Raw genomic sequence first — 27663 nt, 5'->3', positions numbered from 1 at the left:
TCAGTAAACAAGGTTATTTTATTTAATACCAGTAATGAAAATATAAACTATATAGACAAAGACAATTTGTTAAGGAATGGATACAAAATCTTGATTAAAAAGCCATATGCATCTTGTTTGTTATATTTCCAGAAAAAGCTTTTACTTTTTATTCGCTGTGAAAAGTACCTGAGCTTTTGAATTTAAAAATTTATAATTTTTTATTACATCTGCATTTTTGGAGGAAACATATGAAAAAAAAGGAAAGAAATGCGACATGTATAGATTTGTGCATTCAAATCCTACATACCCTTATTACAATTAAAAGTATATATGAACAATTACGGTTACAATATCAAATGATCAAGCTCAAAAATAATGTTTGTCAGCATTCGGTCAACTACATGAACATCAAGTAATCTCATAATAACCTGACCTTATTTTGATTACGGTGCATCAGTAGTATTGAGCTTTTTTCCGTCATTAATCAAATGTATTATACATATAAAAAACTGCGATCCTTATGATTCATATCTTGCTGCCTCTATCATATAACTTAATATTATTAATAGGGAAACAAAAATATCTTTTAAAATATAATGCTATTTCTGTAAACAACATCCTTAACAAAGATGTGGTACGTGTTCTCGTAATGCTTTTATGTGTAATATATTGTATATATGTCTTGTTAGAGAACATGAAGTGTTGCGCAAGTGAGTACCAGTTTTCGAGGACTGGCAAATGGAAGTATTTCAAATGTCCATCAACAACATAATGTCGTGATAATAAAGGATCAGATTCCCGGCGGAAGTGATCATTGGCTGTTTTGTATTAGTTGCGTATTAAAATACCTTCAAATTGAGTTTTAAACTCAGTAGATATTGATTATCTGAATTAAAATATCAATAAACAATACAAATAATAAAAAAAGACTTATGGGAAATTTTAATGTTTTTAAGTGACTGTCCGAATCAAATTGGTTCAACGCTCCAGTGTCAAGGATGATACAAAACTCTCTATCAATCGTTTATTTGGCATATTACCTTGAAGTCATGTTCTGTTCTTCATTATTTTCTACACATCTATTCAAATCTGGTCGTAAATATGATTAAACATTTTTTCTTACGCATGAACAATGTAAAAGTTAACATTAAACAATAAATGTTTCAATGACATTGAAACCTAATTAATTCTGTCAATGATTTGGATGACGATTAAATGAAACCCAACTTTCTGGTTTTGTATTTTACTTTACAAATTTAAACATATTTAATGAATACTCATTGGATGTTCAAAATTATTACTTTAATAAAATAAAATACATTCATGTACATTAAAACAACTTTGATTATCAATAAAAATATATCCTGAAGATTCACATCGTGCTGCCCATACATATAAATTGACATTATTTTTAGAGGGACAAAACCAGAAATATGCCTGTACAAAGGAGTTAGACATTTAAAAACGTGAAATAGAACTAATTTTGTCTAACGTTTCTTGAAAATCGTTGAAATTTACATTCCTTCCTAAAATAAACCATCAACAGGGTTAAATTTCCTGTGTTGCATGAATCGCCCCTCGCACGATTTCAAAGACACATGAAATAGCAGGTGTTAAAGCCGGGAACTTGATAAAACGGTAATAATGTCAGATTGACAGTGGACATGTATTATCTAGTGAGTTGAGGTACAGAGTTAATGAAACGATCAACAAATTCATAACGCTGACTTGAGTACTAGTACAGTTATGAGTAAAGTCGTTACTTCTCATAATCTTGATGATTAGACAAACTATTAACACATTATACTTGCCTTTGTAAAATTAGCAATAAGAAAACCTGCAGATACAACTAAAAAGAAACAATTTGCAAAGAGAGTTTAGTGAAATTTTAGTTCAGGCCAAAAATTTAACTTTATATCAACAAATATTGCAAATTGAAATAAACATCTTGAACAAACAAATCAATGACACGCCAATCCCCTGAGCGTACTGAAGAATGATATTAAATACAAATAGCGCGGTGAAATATGTCAACGACATTACCAAAACCAGTTATAAAGGCATTAATTATTTGTTATTTACTACATCATGTATATTGAATAACTTATATTCATTGATACAACGCATAAATAAAACATTCATTTGGATAATAATGATGTCATATAATGCCATTAAATGGTCATTTCATTTCTTAATTGAAATTTGTTTTTGTAGTTAACATTTAAAATGTGACTTTTTAGACTTCATTTAATTATACTTGTGCAGATCGCAGTATAATTGCTAATGTTGAAACAGTCATGAACAAAAAGAAAAATAAGAGAAACACTCTGTCCAAAACAATAGCAAGAAGTTGCCATTCCTCAATAATGCTGTCTATTCTTTTCTTTTCTTGTAAGTTCTTTTCAATATTTTTAATGATTTGTAATTGTTTTTGTAGTGTTATAATAATGTCACTGTTAGCTGATTCATTGTAATTATCGTCCATTCTTTGTGCATTTTCAGCATTTAATTCATCAACCATAGTGGTTAGTCCATTTGGGTCAACCTTTCCATTCGTTTCTGATTTAGGTATTCCGTTTTGAAGAAATGCGTCGTTACTATAGGTGAAAACAGGTCCAGTTTGATACAGCGGCTGGAAATAATATATTATATATGTACAGAAAACGTTAGTCGATGACATGGTCTTTATTGAGATTTTTTGGGTAAAATATCATACATAAGCTCTTAATTCTATCGTTGAAGACGTCTCAGCAACTGTCAAGTTAAGGAACCTTAACTCAACGGTTGTTCCTTGGACATATTGCGTATTTATCCGGTTCTTCGTGCGTGGTTTATTTCATTTACTTCATCTTAAAATAATTTATTTCCCTAAAAGTTATTAATTTTAAATTTGATGTAGAATATGAATACGAAAGCAAAGTTATTTTCAAATGTATTTTGTCTTCTTTTTCATCTTGCAAAATCAATTATAAATTTTAAGAAATGAAAGTATTTTATTTAACACTTTTTATGTATAATTTAGCTTCGGGTTTTAAATGTCTTTTTAAAGATGATAAGTGGAACTCATCATTAATATATTTATTGTAATATACGATTACATAGGAATGTTTAAAATGTATGAAAATATCCCCAAACATTTAGATATATATATTTATACAGACTTTACTTGCATTTCTTCCGTGAAAATGACATAATTACGATACTAATTTCCGAATGTATTCATACCATGAGCAACATGACGGCTCTCACTAGTTGAGTAGGATTCGCTTACCCTTCCAAAGCACATGGGATCACCCACTGATTTTTGTTGGGTTAGTGTTGTTCATTTTTTAATTTTCTATTTAGTATTTGTTGACATGTTATCTTTCCGTCGTCTTTTGGTGTTTTTTTTCCATGGCGTTGTCAGTTTCTCTTCGACTTTTCGAGTTTCGAATGTCCCATTGGTATCTACCACCTCTTTTTAAAATTTTACATGGAATTGTCGTGTTTCCCAAAAACAAGTGCACATCTATATATACAAACCGAAACGGGGTGAATAGAACATCTTCTAGCACGGCGGCGAACTGTTGTCATACACACAAATTTAGCAATATAATCAAAGAAGATAGTCTTAACAATCTGTGGCATCTCTCTTCCATGTATTCCTTTGTAATGCATGCTGAGAACAATTACTGTCATCAGGCAGGAAAACGATACTAGCAGCATGGAACAAGCAAAATACACTCCTACAAAACAAAATCAACGTCAAATCATATTTATAGATGTAAGTACTACACGGAGGTCGACTGAACACAAATTATTACTTTCAACATTATTGTGCAAATTAAAAACAAGAGGCGGAGTTCCATGGAATTACATAGGGCTTAGCACAAACCAAATATCCTATACGGTGTAAAATTAACCCGCATTGATTGTTGAATACTACATAACAAATTATGATTTAATACCGGATTTTTTCTTGTCATGAGAAACACGACGGATACCACTTGTGGATTCTGAACGGTTTCCCCTATCGAAGCAAGTAAGTTCACATACGGATTTTGATGGAGTTCGTGCTGCTCAATCTATTGTTTTGCTATGTATTGTTGGGAAAATGAAATGTGTTGTTCGTTTTTTAGACTTTATACTTTTTGTCATGGTTTATTTATAAAATGAGGCGATATGGTATGATTATAAATGAGACAACTATACACCAGAGATAAAATGAAATGATAAAAAGCAAATTTAGGCCACCATACGGTATTCAAAATGAGAAAAACATATATTGTATAGTCGGCTGTAAAAGGTCCCGACATGAAAAATGTGAAACATTCCAAACGAAACACTAACAGCCTAATTTATAACAAAACAATTTACGAAAAACAAATTTTACAAAAATGCACAAAAAATGACAACCACTGATTTAGGACTAGTCTGTTTTTCTTCGATTTACGATTTTTGATTGACCTTGCGGTAAACGATAAAGTGGATTCTCTCAATTAACCTTTTCCCTACACCCCCATATTCTTGGGTCTTCCATTTAATATACACTTCACATTTTTAATGTACACATATTTATGTATCTCTATTGTATCGATGGTTTATTTCCTCAACATATGTACCTTTGTATTATTGCATGTTTCCTCTCAACATATGTAAATTTGTATTATTGCATGTTTCCTCAACATATGTACCTTTGTATTATTGCATGTTTCCTCAACATATGTACCTTTGCATTATTGCATGTTTCCTAAACATATGTACCTTTGTATTATTGTATAATGTCTATGTTCTTCTGTGTACCTTTATATCGACATCGGTTTATCAGAATAAAGAATATATATCTTCTCTCTTGTTTTTTTTTAAAGCATGAATAATAAAATTTAGAATGTTTTAGCATATGAGAGTGTTGTAGACTCACCAATATACGGGAAATTTTCTGATGAAGGAGGCATTGTCTCAGACACGACAAGAAGAAATACAGCCAATGACAAGAGAACAGTTATTTCTAATGATACTTTCTCTCCGGAATCCGGTGGAAGCATGAATCCAAGACACGCAACTGCTGTTATTAACATGCAAGGAAATATTAAACTCATCATGTAAAACAGTGGCTTTCGGTCTAAAACAACATAGAATGTCACATCCGGGTATGGTTCTGGACAACATCCATATAGTGTAACATGTCGAATGGCGGGTATGCCCACAACAGCCCACTCTACACTTGGAACAAAGGAACTTATGTCACCTGTATCTGACAAATTAATGATATCTACTTCATATCCATGATAAGCCCATGATCCAAATTTCAGCAGGCAATTTTGAGTGTCAAAAGGAAAGAAGGTAACATCAACAGGACACATGCTTGTAATGACGGTTGGAAAGTTGTAGGATATGTCACCATTACTCGATACAACTGGTCTGTAATCCTTCAAACCGGATAACTGATCTCCAACACTAAGAGGAATCCAATAAAAGAGAAATTTATATAATCATACAGATGAAAATGTTGGAAAATATATCAGTATGATGTTTTAGATTTTTAAATCAGAACTTTTAATCTGCATTTTGATACATAAAAGATTTATACATCATTATGAATCCTTTGGAAATATTAACTGGTCAGTTTAAATGACGGTCTTCTTACTTTTTAAGTTCGAGTAAACGAGAAAAAATAGTATCAATACATATTGTATTGAATTACAAGAGTTAAAGTATTTCATATCAGCAAAAGGTGTGTCCCTTTTAAATCATTTATATAGGTATTCATTGGTTCTTTGTGTGAAAGTTATGAATTTATCAAGGGAATATATTAAAAAGAACATATGGTGTTTTATCTAGTTCATTGCAATTGCATCATATCTATATATTGCATCATTATACATACGATGTAAGCACAGGGAATGAATTGTATAAAGTGGACACTGTGATCTAAAGTACTGAGATTTGATATTGCTCTGTAACTTACAGAATATATGCAAAAGCAAAAATATCAATAAATGCTGGTTTCTTTAATTACATTTACGACCGTTTTTTAAACACCTTAAAATTTACCGGTAATTGTCTTTGACTGTATCCTAGTCTTTTCAAAGAGGCAGGATACAGAAAGCCAAATACAACTTCTTATTAATAATAATAGCCCGTAATTAAATCAAAATTTACCTTAATTGCTCTATAAATAGTGTTTTGCTCTTTTTTTTAGAAGGAGGACCAATGAGAACAATTTCAATTGTATCTAATCAATGTAACTTGATTCTCAAAATAAATGTACAACCTGGTGTTTATCGCAGTTAATTAGATTCAATACCACAATTGTTTACCAAAAGACCCAAAAGATAAAGTCAGCAATGTTTAGCAAAAGGACAATCTATGAATATAATCGATCATGTTCAAATATTTTGTACTTAAAACTTTATATTTATGATGTTCAAAGATACCCGTATTAAAGGCTCTTCATATCATGAATAGTAATTGAACAAAAACCGTTCACAAAGATTTTTCATTCAAAGTGTTTGACAAACTGGTTTATATTTAAGTAATGAACTTTTCATTCATGACAAAATCATATCTGTCTATCTTCCTTTACATATATAAAAAAAAACAAAAAAGAATGAAATAAGTGCAGTTAACTTCAAAACACCCTTTTACCACTTGATTACACCTTTATAAACTCTAACTTAACATACTTATCGTATAATGTTATATCAGGTACCCATATCCGGTTTACAGGAATGATTATATTGTCTGCTCCAAATTCAGTCGCATTCCATTTCAAATCACAGTCGTGCCAACGCTAAAACCAAAATTAAAAAAATTAAAACAATGAATGTGTCCAACTTTTTTCAATGTCCCTTTACTCATATGGTGATAATGATAAGTGAATCAATAAAATATAATGTTAGGTAAGAAAAATAAGAATTTGAAGAAAAAGAATATTTATGTAAATGTTTTAATATGTATATGAATAATTCATATACGGTGTATTGTTCAACAGATTGTCGTGTAAATTGAACAATTCAAAATGCATTTTAACTAAAGAAATATTAACACGGATCTTGATGCACAGTCTTTCTTAAATTGGTCTGTAAATTTTAGATAAAAAGCAACAGGGTTAGCATTCATTGTCGTATAACTTCTTTCGCAAAACAGTAGGGTTATTTCCAGAATTGATATCACTGAACGGACTGAATTCGAAACATTAAATTCAAAATTAAAACTTTAGAGGCAACGGTTTCAAAATTGATAAATCTTGCATAAAGTCGACTTCGTTTAATTTCTGGGTTACATATATCTGTTCCAATGGTGTACATTCCTTTTTTAGTGGCAATATATTTGCATCAAATGCGAATGATGTAAATGTAAACATATCGCAATTGACCACATTATTGCTCTTCTATTAGCTTTAACTTAACATTAAGTTTCCCCCCTAAATGTTACTTCATTGAGAGGACAAAACCATTGTCGCAACAAGTCAGTCAGGATCTGTTTGCCTCAACTGATTCATTAGTTTAGTACATAGAATACAAGTATCGATGAAAACTACCATCAGGATCTTGAACAAAAATCAAGCATGTTTAATTTGGCGATTACAAAGTACTTGGTTCAGTTTTTTTGTGTTTTTTAATAAAGACTTTTCAATACGATCAAATGTTTGTATATGATAGAAATATTGGACTATCAAGTATCCTACTAACTCACCAATCTTATCCAAGCATTGATTTCCAAAATTTGACGTGGTTCATTCTGAAAAAGGTAAACTTAAAAAGATAATTGTATTCAAAGTGACCAAAGAAAAAAAAATAAAAAAAAAATAAACGGCACTTTTAATAAATATGAATGAGAATTTTGGGACGAAACTACAATTTTCTCGGAATAAATAAGACTTTGGGAATTAAATGATTTCTGATATGGAAATTACTTTCCATATTTTTCTGATGTTAGGAAGTAAGCCATTATTTTAGCATTACATTTTTCATAGGGAAAGTTTGAGGTGATTAACTCCTTCGTTTACGAGTCATATCTTGAATATCAAGAACTGTTTGACATAATTGAAGATTTGTACTTTTAAATTAATAATTAATTTCTATATTCCGGAATTTGCAAACTTTTATTTTATTTTTCAGCAACTTAATATGATATCTTTTTTGTGCAGTCAACTTCTCATTAAGATTGTTAAGCCGATTGTACAAACATTACACATGCAAACTAAGCTAGACAAATGCATAATAATTTATTTTATGAATTAAGTGCATTATAATTTGTTTTATTGATTCTATAATATCTTTTTTAATATTTGCTGTTATCTTTATACATGTTACAACATGTTTTTCCAGCAACTTTTCAACACTTTACGTACTTATTTTCTACAAAAATGTTTAACATTTTTATTTGTGAAACCTTAAAGATAAATTTGAAAAAAACATATTGAAAATAAGAATATTGTCATATTATAAATGAGATCAACATACTTACTACTTTGATAGAAAGAACCAAGGTATTATTATTATATTTATAAACCTGATTTTTACTGGAGTTTTTAAACATGGTTTACTCGGATATTTCTATATATTAAAACGGTATTCTAAATAAACCTCCAGTTTGAAAAAGAACAACGCTGTCTGATCAATGTGGTTTTGACCCGTATTTTACACTAATGAATTTCATCTTTTAATAGATCAATCCAATTTAAAAAGCATATTAAATAGTGACTTAATTACAAAATATAATTAATTGATTTTTTCATTTTAAGCACTTTTGGAATGACTTTTTTGTTATTTTATCCGTTTGGTAGGTCCAAGAATATTATATTCACACTTTGAACACGCCTCAAGCAGATAGATTCAAAGATAACTCAACATATTACAGATTCTACAATGCATTACATATCGATTGAACAATCAGCAAAAAATAAATTTAGTCAAATGAAAATAAAAACAAATGAGTGCTGAGAAGTCCTGCCAGTGAAAGCAATATATTGTGTATACACATGATTCGTTGATTTCAAAAATTCTATTTTTTCTAAAATAGTATTATATCTTCAAGTTCAAAGTAGTCTGTATCGCTCAAATAGCATCTATCACGCCTTTGTCGGAGATAGTCTAAAACAGTGTCATATGCATTTATTACTCAAGCTTCCGATATTTTGAATGGTGAATGTTCACTTTTTATATAGTTAACAAAATACACATAGTTGAAATATCTTAGGCCAAATCAGAATTAGTTGGCTCACAGTGTCATTTGTTTTTCAAATTTTCCTCTTTGCCTCGTATGAAGCCCTATTTAATCGTAGTTGGTGTTTTCAATTAGTACATGTATTAACTGATTTTCTATTGAAAGGTAAGAACAGGTACGTAAAGGATTTTCAGGAACATTTGATACATAAAATAAAAGCGACAGTATTAGTTGGCTCACAGTGTCATTTGTTTTTCAAATTTTCCTCTTTGCCTCGTATGAAGCCCTATTTAATCGTAGTTGGTGTTTTCAATTAGTACATGTATTAACTGATTTTCTATTGAAAGGTAAGAACAGGTACGTAAAGGATTTTCAGGAACATTTGATACATAAAATAAAAGCGACAGTATTTTATTGATGTTCAGATATCGTAAATCGAGACAAATTACGGTAGTAAATAAAAACCGAGGGAATCGCATGAACTACAAAAAGAATGAGACCCGGATACGTTGACATGATAAGCGTCTCATATCAGACATACATCATCCGCCATGCGAACCCACACACAATTGAAATTTCACAATTGGGAATACGTTACAATCCGTAAAATTCTAGATCATATAAGTATACTGGTCTCTAAAGATCTAAAACTGCAAAACATCCCACTTGTGAGTTGAAACATCGACACACCGTATCGGTCAACCAACTTGTAATGGTAACTGTAAAACTTGTTTAGTGTCGATTTCAGTCGCTTATCCTTATAACTGTGTTGGCTTAAGTTAGTAAATCAGTAAAAGCAACACATTGTACATGAAACAATCATCCTATTTGATTCCCTTTGCCAATAGATCAATTAATTATCTATTCTTTAAAAGAGGGACGAAAGATACCAGAGGGACAGTCAAACTCATAGATCGAAAACAAACTGACAACGTCATGGCCAAAAATAAAAAGACAAACAGACAAATAATAGTACAGATGACACAACATAGAAAACTAAAGACTAAGCAACACGAACCCCACCAAAAACTGGGGGTGATCTCAGGTGCTCCGGAAGGGTAAGCAGATCCTGCTCCACATGTGGCACCCGTCGAGTTGCTTATGTTATTACAAATCCGGTAAATAGTCTAATTCGGTAAGTCACATTCGTGAAAAGGGAAGGGTATTGTAGTTACGACATAAGGAACATATCCGATATCATCTGTGAAACGGTTATTCCATAACGGTCAACCAACTCGTGATGGCGTCCGTAAAATTTACGAAGGGATGACTTCAACTTCACCATTTGGAACTCTTGATTTAATAGCTTCCTTGTGAGCAGCAATCCTCTATCTAGGAAATCATGATAGGAAACACAAGCCCGGGAATATCGTATCAATTGGGAGATATATACTCCGTATGCAGGCGCTACTGGAATGTTGCTACATAGAAATGGAAAGTTCACAATTGGGAAGCTGAAATCATCTCTTTTGTCGTAAAGTTTTGTTTTCAACCGACCCTCATTGTCAATTTCTAGATGTAAGTCAAGATATGAGGCAGACTTAACTGTATCTGTAGTATCCTTTATCTCTAGTTCGATGGGATAGATTCGTTCAACATAGTCACCAAATTTTGTATTATTTAGTGAGAGAACATCATCTATATAGCGGAACGTAGAGTTAAAGGATATTGCTAACTTCTTATCTCTCTTCCTAAGAAGCTCCTGTATGAAGTCAGCCTCATAATAATAAAGAAACAAGTCGGCAAGAAGAGGGGCACAATTGGTTCCCATTGGAATTCCGACAGTCTGTTGAAAAACACGTCCTCCAAACGTAACAAATATGTTGTCAATCAAGAAATCAAGCATCTTGATAATGTCAGTTTCAGAGAATTTTTTGTTTGAATCAGAGTGATTCTTTACAAAGTAGGATTTATCCCTCCCCAAGACAAGATACTTGTATCTACGTTCGTAGATACACTCGCTAATAGAGTAATAACATTTTCTTTTAACTATATTCTTAGTATGCTTTACTTTACAATTAATATAAAATTTGCTGTGAAAGAATTGTATGAAATTACCATTATAATTGTCCAAGCTTCGTATTTTGTACTATATTGGGCATTCATCTTAATGGTCAATACATAAGGTTACTTTAAACAATGCATAAGGTCATTTTATTTATACTTAAAGTCACTAAGTGAAACAGATCGCTTAGTTTTTATAAAGGGAATTACTTATAATATCCGAAAATAACGTATACGTTTAAATAGTTGATGTTAACATGTTTTTAAGTGAAAATTTTTTTTTCAGATCTCATGAAAGGTATTGATAGTACTATCAACAATAGATTTACTTTAATTTTACGACTTTTTACTTAACAATTATTAAACTTTATATACTGTGAGATGTAAAAAAAACCCGAGTAGTCTCGAAAGTTTAATCCAAGTTTTATTCAAAACTATTTAAATGGTTTATACAAAAGACCTTTGCTGATAGAAAATAGGATATCTTCCATGTGTGCGCAACTCGTATATTCCTCTTTATTATTGAAAGTAGGGTACCCTAAAACAACAGGTCACGTCATTCATTCAGTGTCGGTAATGGTAATAAAATAAGGAGCACGTTTTTCTCGTTGTTTTGTTTATTGTGTTCTCTCTGCTAAGATAAAAAGAAAATAACAAAAATACCAAACTCCGAGGTTAATTAAAAAAAGATGAATTCCATAAAACTGACAAAACCAAACAATATCAATCAACGGAACCACTAATAAAACAAATGTCGAATTCCTGACTTGGTACAGGTAATTTCCGAAGAAAATGGTGGGTTAAACCTGGTTTTATAGCCAGTTTAACCTCCCTCTTGTATGACAGTTGTGTATAGTTCCGTTATATTGACAAAATTGGATGGGCAACCCAAACAGACATAATAAGTAAATGTGACAATAATTGAGATCCAGCATGCAATATTGTGTAATCATACATGACAATTGACTAAAACTTTCAAATAAACATACAACAAAAAAATTGACAAAGACGCCAACAAAAACGTTTTTGTAGATAGTACAACGACAAAAAACGCCGATAGAAATATTTTTGTAGTTGGTAGTACATACCGTATATACCACACACCTTCTCGATAAAGTACAAATTAAAGAAAATATAAATACAAGGGTAAACAAAATGGAAACAACACTGTGAAAAACTCCTATTGTGTCCGAATCGCTCATCAGGACGCTTGAATAACGTATAAGTTGAAAAATGTTTACTCCATACGCGGGTGAAGTTGGTATATTGCTGCTAAGGTGAGGACAATTTATAATTTCATAATCGAAATCGTCTCGTTTGTCAAAGATTCTTATGAGATAATTCTTTGAGTAATTGTATTTTACTCTACTGATCTAAATAAGAATCTTGGAATCTTTTCAGGCGTTCAAAGATGGCAAATTATATTGTATATCATATTTTCAAGTCCACGAAGATGGTTGAAAACTGATAATTTTTGCAACAATGAATTTGGCAATTGTGAAGTGTTGAAACACAATCAACGAGATGTTTACTTACGAGATCGATGACTTGGCGAAGAGCCATTCCAACTTTCACTTTTACTGCAGACCCACTATCACATAACGGTCGAACATCTTTGTGGTAATTTTCAAACAATGTGTCCATTAATCCAGTGATGTTAACGTCGTCGCAAAATACTGAAAAAAACCCAAATGTCTCAAAAATTATAAGGATTGTCTTTTTCAAATTCTACACTGATTTTACCAAAATATTTCATATTGTAATTTTTACATTGTATCTTTGAATGCTGGTACTACCTTAAAAAATACATAAAGAATATCTTTGGGATAAAAGTGTAAAAGTCGCCAATGTGAAAAATTGTAGAACTAATTCCAGGAAACGTGTTGACAAGGGGAGCAATTTTATCCTGCTATAAATCATTAATCTACACAATGTTTAAAGAAAAGTAAATAATATCGTAAAGAACAATTCAGTTTAATAACCAGTAAGGAATGCATTAGCAATAAGTCTTTAGTTTTCTATGTTGTGTTTTGTGTATTATCGTTTGTCTGTTTGTCTGTTTCTTTTTTAACCATGGCATTGTCTGTCTACTTTCAACTTATGAGTTTAAATGTCCGTTTGGTATCTTTCGCCTGCCTCTCTTTTACATTCGACATTTCTATTGTTCAAGCAAAATTTCAGGTGTTTGAAAATAAATATTAAATGTAAATTTTAAAAAATTCTGTTAAATAATACTGCAAAATGCTACAAAGGTCATTAAGTTGGATAAACTTTGAGAAAATGTGGACAATTATCACCTTACGATTTATAATTATAACTTCGGCATAATAAAACATGGTCGTTACTATTATTGACAGGTAAAAAAGGGACCAACCAATCAATTTAAAAATCTCAAAAGCCACAACATGCAAAAAATGGAAACAACACTATATGAATTACATGCGTCCGAAGCGCTTTTCTGGATTTACCGTCATCATGAACGCTCAAAGCCGAATATTTGAAAGCCAAGGATGTGTAAAAACTAAAACAGTTGAAAAGCTAAATGAACAAAAAGGACCTAACTAAAGAGCTAAATCGGATGTCAGCTTTGCCTGAGGGAGTTGAAACCTCAGTTTCTCATAATTTATAAATTTATATGCGGACAACTTAAGAAAGACTTGTTATAAATCATTTAAAAGGGTCATTGGGAAACGATGTACCCTAATCAGATGATCAATTTTAAGAATTATGGTCGATGACAATTGCCACTTTAAACATGAGCGCCACGCTGAACTGTTGCAGCATTAACCATTGGGCAAAAAAAGAAGAAAATTTGGCATCATGCATGGAAGCATTAGCTTCTAGGGACCTCTTAGACTAGTTCGCTTTGTGTGATCAAATCTCAAACACATTCATGTCTGACATTGCATTATTTCTAACTGAATGTTCTAAAAGTTCTCAAAAGATGAAATCGAAGTTTATTGTTACAGATAAAAATTCGTTACATGTTATCCCTAGAATTGAAAAGTATGATAGCGCTTAGAGCTTATAATAATTCCATAGCAATTACCTGTACCAACAAGTCTATAACATGTAAAGCGAAACTAAATCCTAAACCTAAGAGTTTTATCATTTGATCAAAACGATTTCATCAACGATCTTTATTTAAACACAAATTATGAGGTCGACTTTATTCCAATTAACAAAAACAAATACTAAATCAGTTACCTTGACAGATTACATCATATAAAGCTTTAAATTTTTTGACAGATATTGGCATATACGTCTTCGTCAGGAAAAGATCGAAATATTCAATCACATTTTGTTCTATTACAAAAACAATTTCCTTTTCAGAATTTTTGAACTAATGCCTTTAAATGGCTTTTACACGTAATTATTATTTCTAAAAACTAACAAACTATTTTATGCCTGATTACGAGCTACAAGCTAAAAACCGATACACTAATTGAATCTTTGTCTCTTTAAAATTGTACAATTTTAAGATATGGAGGAACAGAATGAGTGTTTGTATGTGATGCTTCATACCAGTCATACATATTTAATCAGATTTCTGTATATAACAATATTATAGTTTTGATTCTATAAGGTTTGAAATTACCATGCAGTAGAGAGTTTTCTGCGCAGAACTCGTGTGATTTGTTTGTTTGTTGGATACAAATGACACACATGATAGTTTAACTCATATTGTGGTTAAAACTAATACTAATACCTTTTCCGTATGCATAGATACATTTGATAAATATGTCATTGACTAAATGAAGTATGGGGTATAAGATAAAGAGACAACAACACAGATAACCAAAAGTCATCTAGAGGGCAATATTTAAAAGTCTTCAGCAATATACAGGTGTCCATAAATACTATATGTCAACCTCTTAATCGTACAGACACGAACAAAAACTGTGAGTTTTCAGTACTGTGGTCTAAGTTTTTTTATAGATACATACTAGGGGATCATAATTTCACAGAACCTATCTTTTTCTCATGTTTAGGAAATACCATGTGTTGAACTTATTCTTTTTTGTCAGTGAACGCTTTATGTGATAATTTGTGTACTCTGTAACACAAACAGTTGATTTGTATTTCGGCTCGAATAAAACAAAAACAACACTCAGAAATGTACAAATCTTTCTTTTTCTAGTTATTTCTGGCTTCAGTGCTGTAAATATATAAAATTATTCTGTAGTCCGGTAATATTCGTTAATACTGAGGGAAATACCATTTCATGCATTTCGTTTGGTTGGGCGAAAATCTTACATTAAAGATTGTTTTCGTGAGGCTACAGGCTGTTTGTTTAATCAGCACCGTACAACGCAGCTCCGGGTACAGTATGGTGGTATTTCCATTAATACTTGAAAAGGCATATAAAGCATCCATTAAACTGTCCTTTAATGAATATTCTCCAAAGTTTCTTCAATTCTCTTGATTTGACTTTTTGAGGTCAAACATGGACACAACTAAACTTAAATGCTTGTGTCCAGAACAATTAATATTGAAATATCAATACGAGCAATTGCGATTGAAATAAATTAATGATTTATGGGAGAGAGAAGTCTTTAACCTTAACGAATGCTGCTAACGAAGTGTTTAGGGAATATCTAAATATGAAACTGTAGCTATGGATATAACAAAGCAAAGAGAAATGTTCAAATACCAAAAAAAAAGAAAAGTACAATCATAAGTCTAAGAAAGAATGACATCAGCTTGGATAAAATAAAACAAAAGACAAACAGTCAACTAAATTTTACACTGAAAACTAAAGATCTGTATTTATCTTTCCAAACTTTAGGCCTCGAGATAACATACACTACAAACCAGGAAAGTCTGAAATGGCCTATATTTGTACTCGACTGTACTGATTTTTACTCGACCAGTCTGAATTGGTCTGAAATTTACTTGATAATACTCGACTGTAGTCTGAACCATACTTAACAGTCTGAACTTGTACTCGACCTTTACTCGACCAGTACTTAACCATTTTATTTTCGTCTGAACCATGCTCGACCTAGTCTGAACCATGCTCGACCTAGTCTGAACCATACTCGACCTAGTCTGAACCATACTCGACCAGTCTGAACCATACTCGACTAAGTCTTAACCAACCTAGACCTAATTTTTGTATCTATCTATTGTATTTCATCAATTTAGGAACTGTTTTTAACAGCTATTTCCCCTGGCTAGAAATTTGAACAACAATTTGAAATTTAAAATGTATTCAATATGGCATTGAAACCAAAATTTCACAATAAACATAACATAAATTCAACACCATATTTATCAACACTTACATATATATATATATCACCTTTAAAATAAAAATAAAATAAGCTGATCAAATAATCTCAAAACTGAATTGTGACTAATATTTTCAATGTTATTCAAATTTTTTTGAATGTTTCAGATATATTTTATGGTTACTGGACAATTTTCACCATTTACTTAAGCCTTGTATAGATTTATGGTGTCAGTTGAGTTTAGTTAATAATGCAGTGAACATTTTTTTTATTAAAATATATTTAAAATAGTATATAAAGCAACTTAATAAATTTTAAAAATCACACCTTTGTTTTGAAAAATCAAGAATTTTATATAATCATGATAATAGAACTTCCATAGCAATCCTTGATAACCATTTAAAAAAGGAAATGTGTTCCAAAGTTGCAGAAAAAATTTATTTCAATTAAATTTAAATAACTTTTGTCAAAATTAAAGACATGGCATACAAGAAGCACTTTAATAAGGTTTATTTACCTCAGAACATATGTGTTTTACAGGTAAAAAGAAAGCCCTTTTTTTCTTAAACTCGTGTATTACTTATCTAGTGAATTCAAAAGGCCTTGCGATTTAAGATTCACAGGATGTTTCAATTTTTAATGAATGTTAATATGAAATTAATACTCTCTGACAGGTGTGATCTTTTTAATGAGTTTGCCCCAAGCAGGAGGTATTACTTTATACTTTACCACTAATCAGAAGAAACATTTTATCTATTTCTTTATTTTTTTTATCCCTTTTTGATATATATTATATAAAATATATCCCAAATTATAATAAGAATAGATATATTTCTAATATAAGATTAAACAATTTCAGTGATTTTTTGTCTGTTGTTACCTCATTAAAAAGATAATTATATAACTATTGTATGTAACCATGAAACCTATATAGTTTTTCTTTAGGAATTTAGGAAAATTAAGTTTAAAAAAAAAAAAAAAAATAACACATACCAAACAAGAAGCACCTTGATAAGGTTTTATTACCCTCAGTAAAGGTGTGGTTTTTAGTTAAAAGAAAATCTTTTTTTTAACAAAACTCTAAAACTTTAAAATTAATATAATTAAATTATTATATAAGATAATTTAATTTAACTATCTCTATTTGATAAATCTGAGAATCATGTAAGGATGTAAAAATATGTTTTTATATATATCTTTATTTTATTGTGGCTGTTGTCATGTCAGAAAAAAAAGAAATTAATTTTAACAGCTAAATAAAAAAAAGTATAGGTTTTTTGGTCAAGTATGGTTCAGACTGGTCGAGTATTGTTCAGACCTTTGGTCGAGTATGGTTTAGACTGAAAAAATTGGTCGAGTACAGGTCGAGAATGGGTTAAGACTGTTTCAGACTGGTCGAGTAATAGTTCAGACTATTTTCAACGGCAAAGATAAGGGTCAATACAAATCAGTACGGTCGAGTATGGTTAAGACTGGGGTCGAGTAATGTCGAGTAAAATTCAGACCAATTCAGACTGGTCGAGTAAAAATCAGTACAGTCGAGTACAGATATAGGCCATTTCAGACTTTTACTGGTTTGTAGTGATAGTGATGTTCATAACATTACGGCAGATCGTTCAAACTTAAATCACTTTTTTTCACGATTGTTTATCAAATATTTTCTTCTCTGGTGAAATACTACTGAAATCTTACCACTTTTTTTATATATATTGACTTAAGTTGTTCTATTCACTCGGGTGATGATGAGCTTTATACTTTTCAGATTCACCAAAAATAAATATTAAATTGATTGACTAGTTGCTGATAACCAGTTGCGATGTGGTTTACAAGCCTCAAACGTTTTGACTTGTATCGGTGAGCATACCAAATCGCTAAAGCAGGTAAAATATTTTTAAAAAAAATATATACGTGATTTTATGGTCGAAGTGATCCTGTCCACTTACTTTTTTTGTTGTGAAATCTTTATTAATATTTCCCAGTTTGATCAATTAAAACTGCAATTATAGTGTCCTCCCCAGAGAACTGTGACATAATTTCAAAGAGAAGTTCATATCCTGATTGCACATCTCTGAACCTTATGACAGGCAATTTCACCATGGCCAGTCATTTATCAAACATATCTAATTTCCCAGCAAACATTTTAGAAAAAAATACAGAGAATATTGGAATCGTGGGATATGAATCGACCGGCTTGACAAATAAATATCATGATTATTGTACTAACGAGGTCGAAAAAATTCATTAACAATAATCGACTTTGACATAAATTGGTAGGCGTTACCAGAGCTTGACCACGGAAACTGTTATGATTAATTAATTACTTCAATCTCATTACAAAAATTAAACATATTGAAATTTATAAATTGGATGAGTACACAATGTGGTGGTCTAAATAAATAGATATAAATGAAAAGTTTTCATTTGATCTTGACTTAATCTTGTTATTTTTTATATGGATATTTGATTTCGTGAAAATTAAATTGACTCAGGTAAAATTACCCTGGACAACGAGTTGTTTTGACATCACAAATGTTTGATGCCATGATTAAGACGTTTCCCCTAAAGCCAGGTTTAGACGATTTAAAATTCTGTTTTTGTTTGGTATCTTGCATAATTTCAAATTCATGAACATGGTTAAGAGTGCATTTCTTTCTAACACAAACGATACAAACGGCTAAGCGCGCACATGTTTTGATCATTTGTTTCTAACATACGTTTGTAAAGTTTACCTAAACTTTGACAAACTATGCACTCGCTAAAACTGCGTCTACAGTTTGTCGTTCATCGTTTGTTAGTACAAACGCTACATTTGTTTCTAACTTCAGCCTGATTAAACGATGTGTTTGTTTCAACTTTTGTAATAAGTCTGTTTACCAACATCATTTGCATGCATTATTGAAAGTTCAAACAGGGTCAGTAAACACTGATTAAACGCTGTATTTGTTTCTACTTTTGTAGCGTTTAGCAAACGATAACAAACGGCACACAACGTTTACAAAATTTTGGTTAGAAAGAAATGCACCCTAAGTATTTTTTTCCTGCTATGCTAGCCTATATAGTAGCCGTCAAATATTTGGAGATTGAGACTGTATACCTTTTCAAGACTTGAATAACTCACTGTCTGTCTGGACAATGTAATGTCAAAACCATACCCCTGTTGATAAGGTTGTAATCGAAATTTTCCAATCCTGTTGTAGATTTTTCGACATAAAAAACAAATCTAATTTAATGTGCACCGTCAGATGGAGATACTGCTGTTATGTTACCATATAGGAAGAAATCTCATTAAGAAAATTAAAAAGGGTAAAATCATAAGTCGAAGAAAGAAAGATTACATCATGTCTAAAAGAGGAAAAATAAATGGGGTGTTAGTCCTTGCGCCACTAAGAGCACCTGTCGTGCTTTCCTTTATATTAGATTTTCATTTGTAGAAATCAAATCTTTGATCGACTAAACTGAAAGTGAGACCAGATTTCTTAATGATTTTTATTATCCATTATTTCGATTCCCCTATAACATGCATTTTCCAAGTACTCAGCGATGAAACGGTGTCTATTTATTTGAATTTGCGCTGTTGAACGACTTGCGATCAGTAGGAGCATGTAATTCAGTGGTTGTTGTTTGTTGCTGTATATCAAATTTGCTTTTTCGTTTGCTGTTTTGTTCATAATTTTAGGCTATCAATTTTTTCGTTTAAATTGTTTTTCGTTTTGTTATGTCCGGCCTTTTATAGCTTGTTATGCGGTATATGATTTGCTCATTGTTTAAGATCGTGAGATGAGTCGATGACCTATTATAGTTGTTCTCCGAAGGATAATTGTCTCATTTGCAATAGTACCACATCTCCTTATTATATATTTTACCACATATCATACTTATCCACGGTGGCATTGTTTACTGTGTGCTTTCGTCATACGAAACATTCATCCAGTTGATTATGGATCCTATACGTCAGTCAAGCAAAATAATTCTTAAAACTGTAAGTCAGTCGTACAAAAGATTTATCTTAGATTTTATTTGGTTCCAAGTTTAAATATTTTTTCACAATGCTGTTTAGGAGTTGTATTCTTTCCTTTAACTGAACAATGTCGAATTTATGGTATGTGATTAATTCAACATTCTGAGATTTTCAATTAAACAAACCTCCAGAAAAGAAAAAGAACCCGTTTTCGAAAAATTACTTTAAAACAGGTTAAAGGTAGCTCCGCAATACACCTGGAGTGACAACTAAGAATAATGGAACAATATAACTCACGTCTGAAAATCTACATTTTACTGTGCGTACTGTTGTGCGTTTGTTTTTTCTACATTGGCTAGAGGTATAGGGGGAGGGTTGAGATCTCAAAAAACATGTTTAACCCCGCCGCATTTTTGCGCCTGTCCCAAGTCAGGAGCCTCTGGCCTTTGTTAATCTTGTATCATTTTTAATTTTAGTTTCTTGTGTACAATTTGGAGTTTAGTATGACGTCCATTATCACTGAACTAGTATACATATGTTTAGGGGCCAGCTGAAGAACGCCTCCGGGTGCAGGAGTTTCTCGCTGCATTGAAGACCCATTGGTGGCTTTCAGCTGTTGTCTGCTCTATGGTCGGGTTGTCGTCTCTTTGACACATTCCCCATTTCCATTCTCAATTTTATGAGGATAGAGTAAACATTATACTTAGTCATGTTGTAGAGTTTCCCATGGCGCAGGTTTTTTTGGGGTTAAATTACGATATAAAATATGACTCTGGTTTTTTCTTTTTCATATTTTAACACTTGAAAGATACTAATAATTTCCAAAATGACGATATAGGCAGAAATATGCTATGAAATGAACAGCGGTGTACTAGCTATTAATAGATATCGAACTTAAAAAATGAAAAGAACACGTTATAAATTCGATGCGTCCGAAGCGCTTTTCTAGATTTACCTTCATCAGTAACGCTCAAAGCCGAATATTAGAAAGCCAGGGATGTATAAGAACCGTAACAGTTGAAGAGCTATATGACAAAGAAGTATTTAAAAAAAATTCATAAACGGACAATTTCAGAAAGGTTTTTTATAAATCATGTCAGTATTGAAGTAGTGACTACTGAACTGATGATACCATCGGGACTGATAGTCCATCAACAGAGGTATCGACCCAGTGCTGTAACAAATGCAAACAACACGTTATAAATTTGACGCGCTTTTCTAGAATTAACTTCACCAGGAACGCTCAAAGCCGAATATTTGAAAGCCAAGGATCTGTAAGAACCGAAACAGTTGAAGAGCTAATTGATAAAAAATGTCCTAAAAAATAGCTAAATCCATCTAAAGTCAACTTTGCCTGAGGGAGTTGAAACCTTAGTTTCTTTTATAATTTAAAAATTTAAAAACGGACAATTCTAGAAAAGTTTGCTACAAATCGTTTCAGTATCGATCTGATGATACCATTGGGAACTGATAGTCCACAAGGAGGGGTATCGACCCAGTGCTGTAAAAATCATATGAAAATACATATTGAATCAATTGGACGATTTTCAAATACTAATGAATGTGACTTTTTTAAATCTTACTGTCTGTCAAAGTATGTTAAATTTATTTTGATACTTCTGATATAGCAGTTTTACCACAGACACTTTTCCCTGAAAATTTGTATGTATAGAGGTAAAGACTTTTCAGAGCCAAGACATAGTGCACGTGAGTTTTAGTGTTAAATTTAACCTCAATAAGTCATGTTGCGCTCCCGTGTCTTATTTTCCTCCGGCTCGTGATTTGCTGTGTTTTTACAATAACAATGTTGAATAATCTTTTGATTTTAATAAATAAGAAAATATATTTGTACCAATTTTTGTGTCAAGATGTTTAACTTAGTATAGTTGTTATGTTTTCGTTACTTTGAAGTGTTTTCTTGTTGAGTTTTTTTTATAGACTAATTCTAAATCACGTTGAAACACAGCCGAATTAATCCGGAGGCAGTTAAAGGAGTAGGTCCGGTAAGGGCCGATTTTGGCCTCAAAATTCAAGTTCATCTGATGAAAGATTTTGGACACATTTTAAACATTTAAATGTCTACTCCAGTCGATTCAATCAGTTAATGTGAAATGTTTGAACCGATTTAGTCATTAAAGACGCTCAAATTCAAGCTTAAATATGAAAAATCTATCAAATATGCCATAATATGTCACTTTTCAGATGGTTTTTGTCAAAAATGAAAGTGGCCGCATCCGTGTTCATTCTCAACCTTTATATATGTTATGTATTATCATCAAATACAACTTACATTTAAATATTAAGAATGAACACAAATGCGGCCACTTCCATTTCAGACGGAAACCGTCTAAAAATTAACCAAAATGCTAAAATTCCGAAGATTTCAGTTATTTAGCATGACTTCATGATGCTAGTACCCGATACATGTGCATTGTATTATCAAAAACAGCCCATTTGTATGTAACAGAAGTATTCTTCTTTCCAATGAATAGTTAAAAGTTTACATTTTAACAATTTTGTAAAACTGCTATATTTTGGGGCCAAAAAGGGGTCTTACTGAACCTACTCCTTTCTACTCGGTGCCAAAAAATAGTAAGCTCGATGAATTAAGAATTTTGAATTATTTGCCAAATTTCTGCAACTAAACTTTTTCAAATGCAACAGAAAAAGAGAAAATCACTCTTATGGATGCAATAGATGTGCAACAAGATAATATTTATTTCTATTTTATGACGGATTCGATCCAACCAAAATGAATTAATTAGAACAAATGAATTTTCAAGTCGTGATATAAAGTCTTTACGAGTAAAAAAATTGAAACATTTTAACTAGGAAAAGACCGACGCACACCAGCGTGTGCAAAACGTTCCTATGGAAATTAAGCTTAAAACACGTTTCATGGCATTACAATTACATTGGTCCCAATGTTAATTCAGCAGACAAATATCATACAAACCAGTTAAGCAATTAGGGTGTGTCGAGTTAAAAGTGTCAGTTTAACTCTGAAATGGTTAGTTTACTATTCATAGAAAACTTCAAGGAAAAAGCGCTATATGATTTAGCATTTATTGCTAACTACTTGATGAACTGAAAAAAAAGAACATGCTACAGTGACTGATGATTCAGATGAGTTGGAGCATGCATGATGTTACGTTAAAAAACTAACAGAAAGGTTACACTATGATCTGTTTGTAAAAAGAGAAAAAATTGTGTTGTCGTATTTGCTTGATACAAATTGTTCCTTTCATACAGATGAAATAAGTAGCAAGTACACAAAACTGTTAAAAACTGTTGCACAAACTAGAAAGCCACTATGATGATTCTGTTGTTGTTAAGACTAAAAGAGGACAGAGTAGATCAAACATAATTTTCAGTAGCTCAATTAGTGTTTTTAAGGATATTCACAACGCCAGCTGTTCGAAAGTGGAATCGGTTGTTTTCAGAAATAGAAAAAAAATGTCGTAAATGATTCCATACTTCCAAGAGGATACCCTTCATCAAGCGGCAAACATTTTGAAAAGCAGTTTACGATCGTCTGAAATTTCAAATGAATACTTTCCATCTCCATCAAAAATGCTATCCTTACCGCCTTACAGTTTAGTCATACTCTGTGTATTTGTAATTTTCTTACCTGGTTAGTAAATGACAATGGTTTTCATAAGGAAAATGATTACATGGTATTATATGGAAAAGTATTGCTTTGACTGACTATGTGGTATCCATGCAAACAAAACAGGTATACACCTTTACGTTTTGTATGAAGTACACATATTCGAAATGTTTATTATATTTCCATGATACTCGTACAAATGTATACAGTTTTAATTTGTTTGCCAGTACTGTTGGGTTTTTCTTACAAAGAAAGCTGATAATTATTTAACAGAAAATGGAATGGTGCTTACAAAGTTAAAAGAAATCAATGAATCATGAAAGAAGAACAAACAATACAATGACCATAATAAAATATTGTAATGAGAAGAATAACTCAAAAACTCAGATTTCCTGTTTTAACCACTTTCAATTGTAATTTGTTAATTATATCTTTCCACTTTTCTGTGGAAAGACCTATTGATTTTGTTCTGATCATTATTATTAATTTTTTCTTACGGTGCTTTGTGGTTTCGCAAGATGTCGCTTAGATTTTTTGCATATGATATCTAATACTTATTGCGATTTTGAAACTGACCCTGTTTAGCCGAACACTTTTTATTGTAACAGTTATCTCCCCAAACACCGTTTTTCTTGTGTGGAAAGAAATTCAATTGTTCTCTGAACAATTGGTTTTTAATTGTTAAAGATGTTCGCAACCGTAAAAGATTACGACAAAATTATTTCTCCAATTTGCTCGTTATATCCTCAGGATCTTAAGAATAATTTTGACCGAAGCGGTCCGGAGTCTCCATATGAGAGTTATTTCCCCTTTAATATTTTGATTAAGAAAAATGTAAATGTAACTGGTAAACCATAAGTGATAGAGACCTAGGGTCTTTTGATTTGAGCTCATTTTTCCAAAACAAAGAAAATAAGGTAAAAGTCAAAGGTCAAGGTCATGTTCTAAATTTAGATTTTGGCTTATTTTCACTTCTTTTCAGAAACAGTATAAGATATCGACAAATAATTTTAACTAAATTGATAGTTGCGATATGTCGTAACACATAATTTTTGTTTGAAACGGTGCGTAGACATTAAATGGGAGATTTAGCCCTTGTTATATTTAGAATTATGCGTAAAGTAATATAACTCATTAACCATATATGATAAAGACCTAGGATCTTTTGATTTGATGTCCTTGGTTTATGACCTTGAAATTGAGGTAATGGTCATAAGTAAATTTGATGTTCTAGATTTTAACCTTTGCTTTAAATTCATATTTATACATCATAAAGCCATAGGACTTTAAGCATTAGATTACAAGCCATATGACCTTGAAAAAAAAACAGGAAGTGACTTTATGTAAACCGGAAGTGGCAATTTTTTGTACTTATAACATGTAAGAATGTATAGATTAATATATTTTTGAAAGCAGTGTCAAATTAACTATTAAATAATACCGGAAATGCCATTTTTCAGTCCGGAAGTAACAAATTATCTCCCTTATTTCAAATAAAATTGTATAGAAACCATATATTTTTGGAATCAGCAAACAATGGGCTATCATTTGACACTAGAACTGACATTTTAAACCGAATTTTAATATTTTCATTTCCAAATATATCGTTAGGGGTGGAAAGACCATCAATTGTTCTCTGGACGATTGGTTTTTAATTATTATTATTAAATTGCTAAAATCGATTCCAAAAACTAACATGAAATGAACCCACATAATCAAAATTCAAGTCTTAATGGCTCAATCTTAAATGACTAAGATATAGAAATACAATGTATAAAAAGTAAAATAACAAAAAATGCCGAACTCCAAGAAAAATTCAAACCGGAAATTCCTTTATCAAATGACAAAATCAAAAGCTCAATCACACCAAACGAATGGAAAACAACTGTCATATTCCTGACTTGGTACATGCATTTCCTTATGTAGAGAATTGTATATTAAACCTGGTTTTATAGCTAGCTATGTATGTTCACCTTCTTGGTCTTCTTCCCACCAACAGTAAAACCCTTGCCAAAGTGGGGCATTCTTTGGCTGTGCTGGATGTTAAAGTTCCACTCTTGAGGTCAGAATAGGGACGTTAAATCAGATGCCTTGTGCAGAGAGAGAGCAACGCTCTCTGTACGATAAAGAATCCTTGCAACAACACTTCAGAGTCCGAAAGTGAGCTGTTGCGATTGACAAAAAATGTCTGTTCCTATCCAGCATTATTGTTTTTCGGTGGCATAAAAAATTTCCCGCCCTTGTCCAGGGTAGATGATTCCTGACGTCTAACCCTGCAAAACCTACATTTTACCTATTGTATTGATTTTTTATAGTTTTTCGTCCTGAAATGCATGAAATAATTGCCACTGGACGTTTAGCAAGCAACAAATCAATCAATTTGGTTAAAGGTCCGTAAACACTGCCATCAATAATGATTATACAATTTTGAAGTTACAGATTAGACAATAACATTAACGGTACCAATTTTACTGTACCAGATTTAGAGTAACAATTTGTTATTGACTTTTTAAAAGATTGATTTGGCTTGTATTTTAGGTCCTTTTGGTTACATAGATCTTCAACTGTTTCGATTACTATACATTAAAATTCAGAATGGAAATGGGGAATATGTCAAAGAGACAACAACTCGACCAAAGAGCAGACAACAGCCTAAGGCCACCAATGGGTCTTCAACGCAGCGAGAAAATCCCGCACCCGGAGGTGGTCCTCAGCTGGCTATTCTTTGCTTTCAAATAGTATGCTTTAAGCTTTCCTGATGAAGGTAATTCCAGTTCCGTATCATTAGTTCAGAAGTCAGTACTTCGGTACGAACATGATTTATAACAAACCTTTCTTAAATAATCCTTTTGTAAATTTACAAATTATGAAGAAACTAAGGTTTCAACTCCTGTTGCAATGTTGACCTCATATGGATTTGGCTAGTATTTAAGATCCTTTTATGAAAATTATGAAAATTTTCCTTGCATTTACTGATTAGAATAATTATTCGATTTCTTGGTATTATGCTTAAGTAATATATTTCATGACATATGATATAAACAGTTACTGTATAAAAATTAAAATTATTATTTATATTGATTTAAGAAAAGCTGTGAAGCCAACCACAGTGTAAGATATCCCTTGTTTATGTGCAAACATAAGAAATCATGTGGGAATGAAGGAATATGCTCTTCATATTGTTATTTTAGCGCACGTGTTACATGTACAGCATTACATGTACATGTGTATCTGAATATGTGAAGACAATAAATATAAGTTAGCAGAAAAACATATATTACATTAAAATATTTCACTTTTGAGATTCTAAACACTTTAATGTTTCAGGGTTGTTATTATACAAATGTATATGCATTAAATGTAATATGATATACTGTAATTATATGTTATAGAATTGTTTTTAGCTTTGCAACAATCATTTATTCATGTTAAGTATATAGTAATATACAAAGTACTTACCGTTTGTCAAACATAAAAAATAGTACGGTATTAATGATTTCATTCCTGTCTTCATTTTAATCAAATGCTGAGGAAAAGCGATAACAGTTTAATTAAGTAAATAATTAACAAATGAATCTCAACAAATATTTTTGAATGGCTGTCAAGTGGAAATCCTCTTAGTCTGGATAATTCTATCGATTACTCTCCATTAAATTCCATTTAAATCCGTATACATAATCTATATACTTATTAATAATAAGATTATTGCATACACGTTCAGTCAA

The 27663-nt window shown here is 31.5% G+C and overlaps 1 protein-coding gene across 1 annotated transcript; it reads right to left on the bottom strand.

Annotated features, from left to right (window-relative positions):
* On the bottom strand, positions 1–27663 carry LOC127735731 (neuronal acetylcholine receptor subunit alpha-9-like). The gene is made up of 7 exons (XM_052246014.1): positions 27398–27663; positions 12673–12812; positions 7660–7704; positions 6648–6754; positions 4883–5418; positions 3505–3707; positions 1–2614 (listed from the first exon to the last, which is right to left on the bottom strand). The coding sequence occupies exons 1-7, from the start codon at positions 27450–27452 to the stop codon at positions 2234–2236; spliced, it is 1467 nt and encodes a 488-aa protein (XP_052101974.1). The 5' UTR covers positions 27453–27663; the 3' UTR covers positions 1–2233.

The sequence above is a fragment of the Mytilus californianus genome, unplaced genomic scaffold, assembly GCF_021869535.1.
Source record: "Mytilus californianus isolate M0D057914Y unplaced genomic scaffold, xbMytCali1.0.p SCAF_3, whole genome shotgun sequence".
In the NCBI taxonomy this organism is placed as follows: domain Eukaryota; kingdom Metazoa; phylum Mollusca; class Bivalvia; order Mytilida; family Mytilidae; genus Mytilus; species Mytilus californianus.
The sequence above is the reverse complement of the archived record's forward strand: the minus strand, read 5'-3'. Positions and strand labels throughout refer to the sequence as shown.

Coding starts and splice junctions, on each gene's coding strand:
- LOC127735731 (XM_052246014.1), bottom strand. CDS start 27,452: ATGAAGACAGGAATGAAATCATTAATACCGTACTATTTTTTATGTTTG. Junction 12,813..27,397: donor TTTTTTATGTTTGACAAACG/GTAAGTACTTTG, acceptor GGTTTTTTTCAG/TATTTTGCGACGACGTTAAC. Junction 7,705..12,672: donor TTCGCCAAGTCATCGATCTC/GTAAGTAAACAT, acceptor TACCTTTTTCAG/AATGAACCACGTCAAATTTT.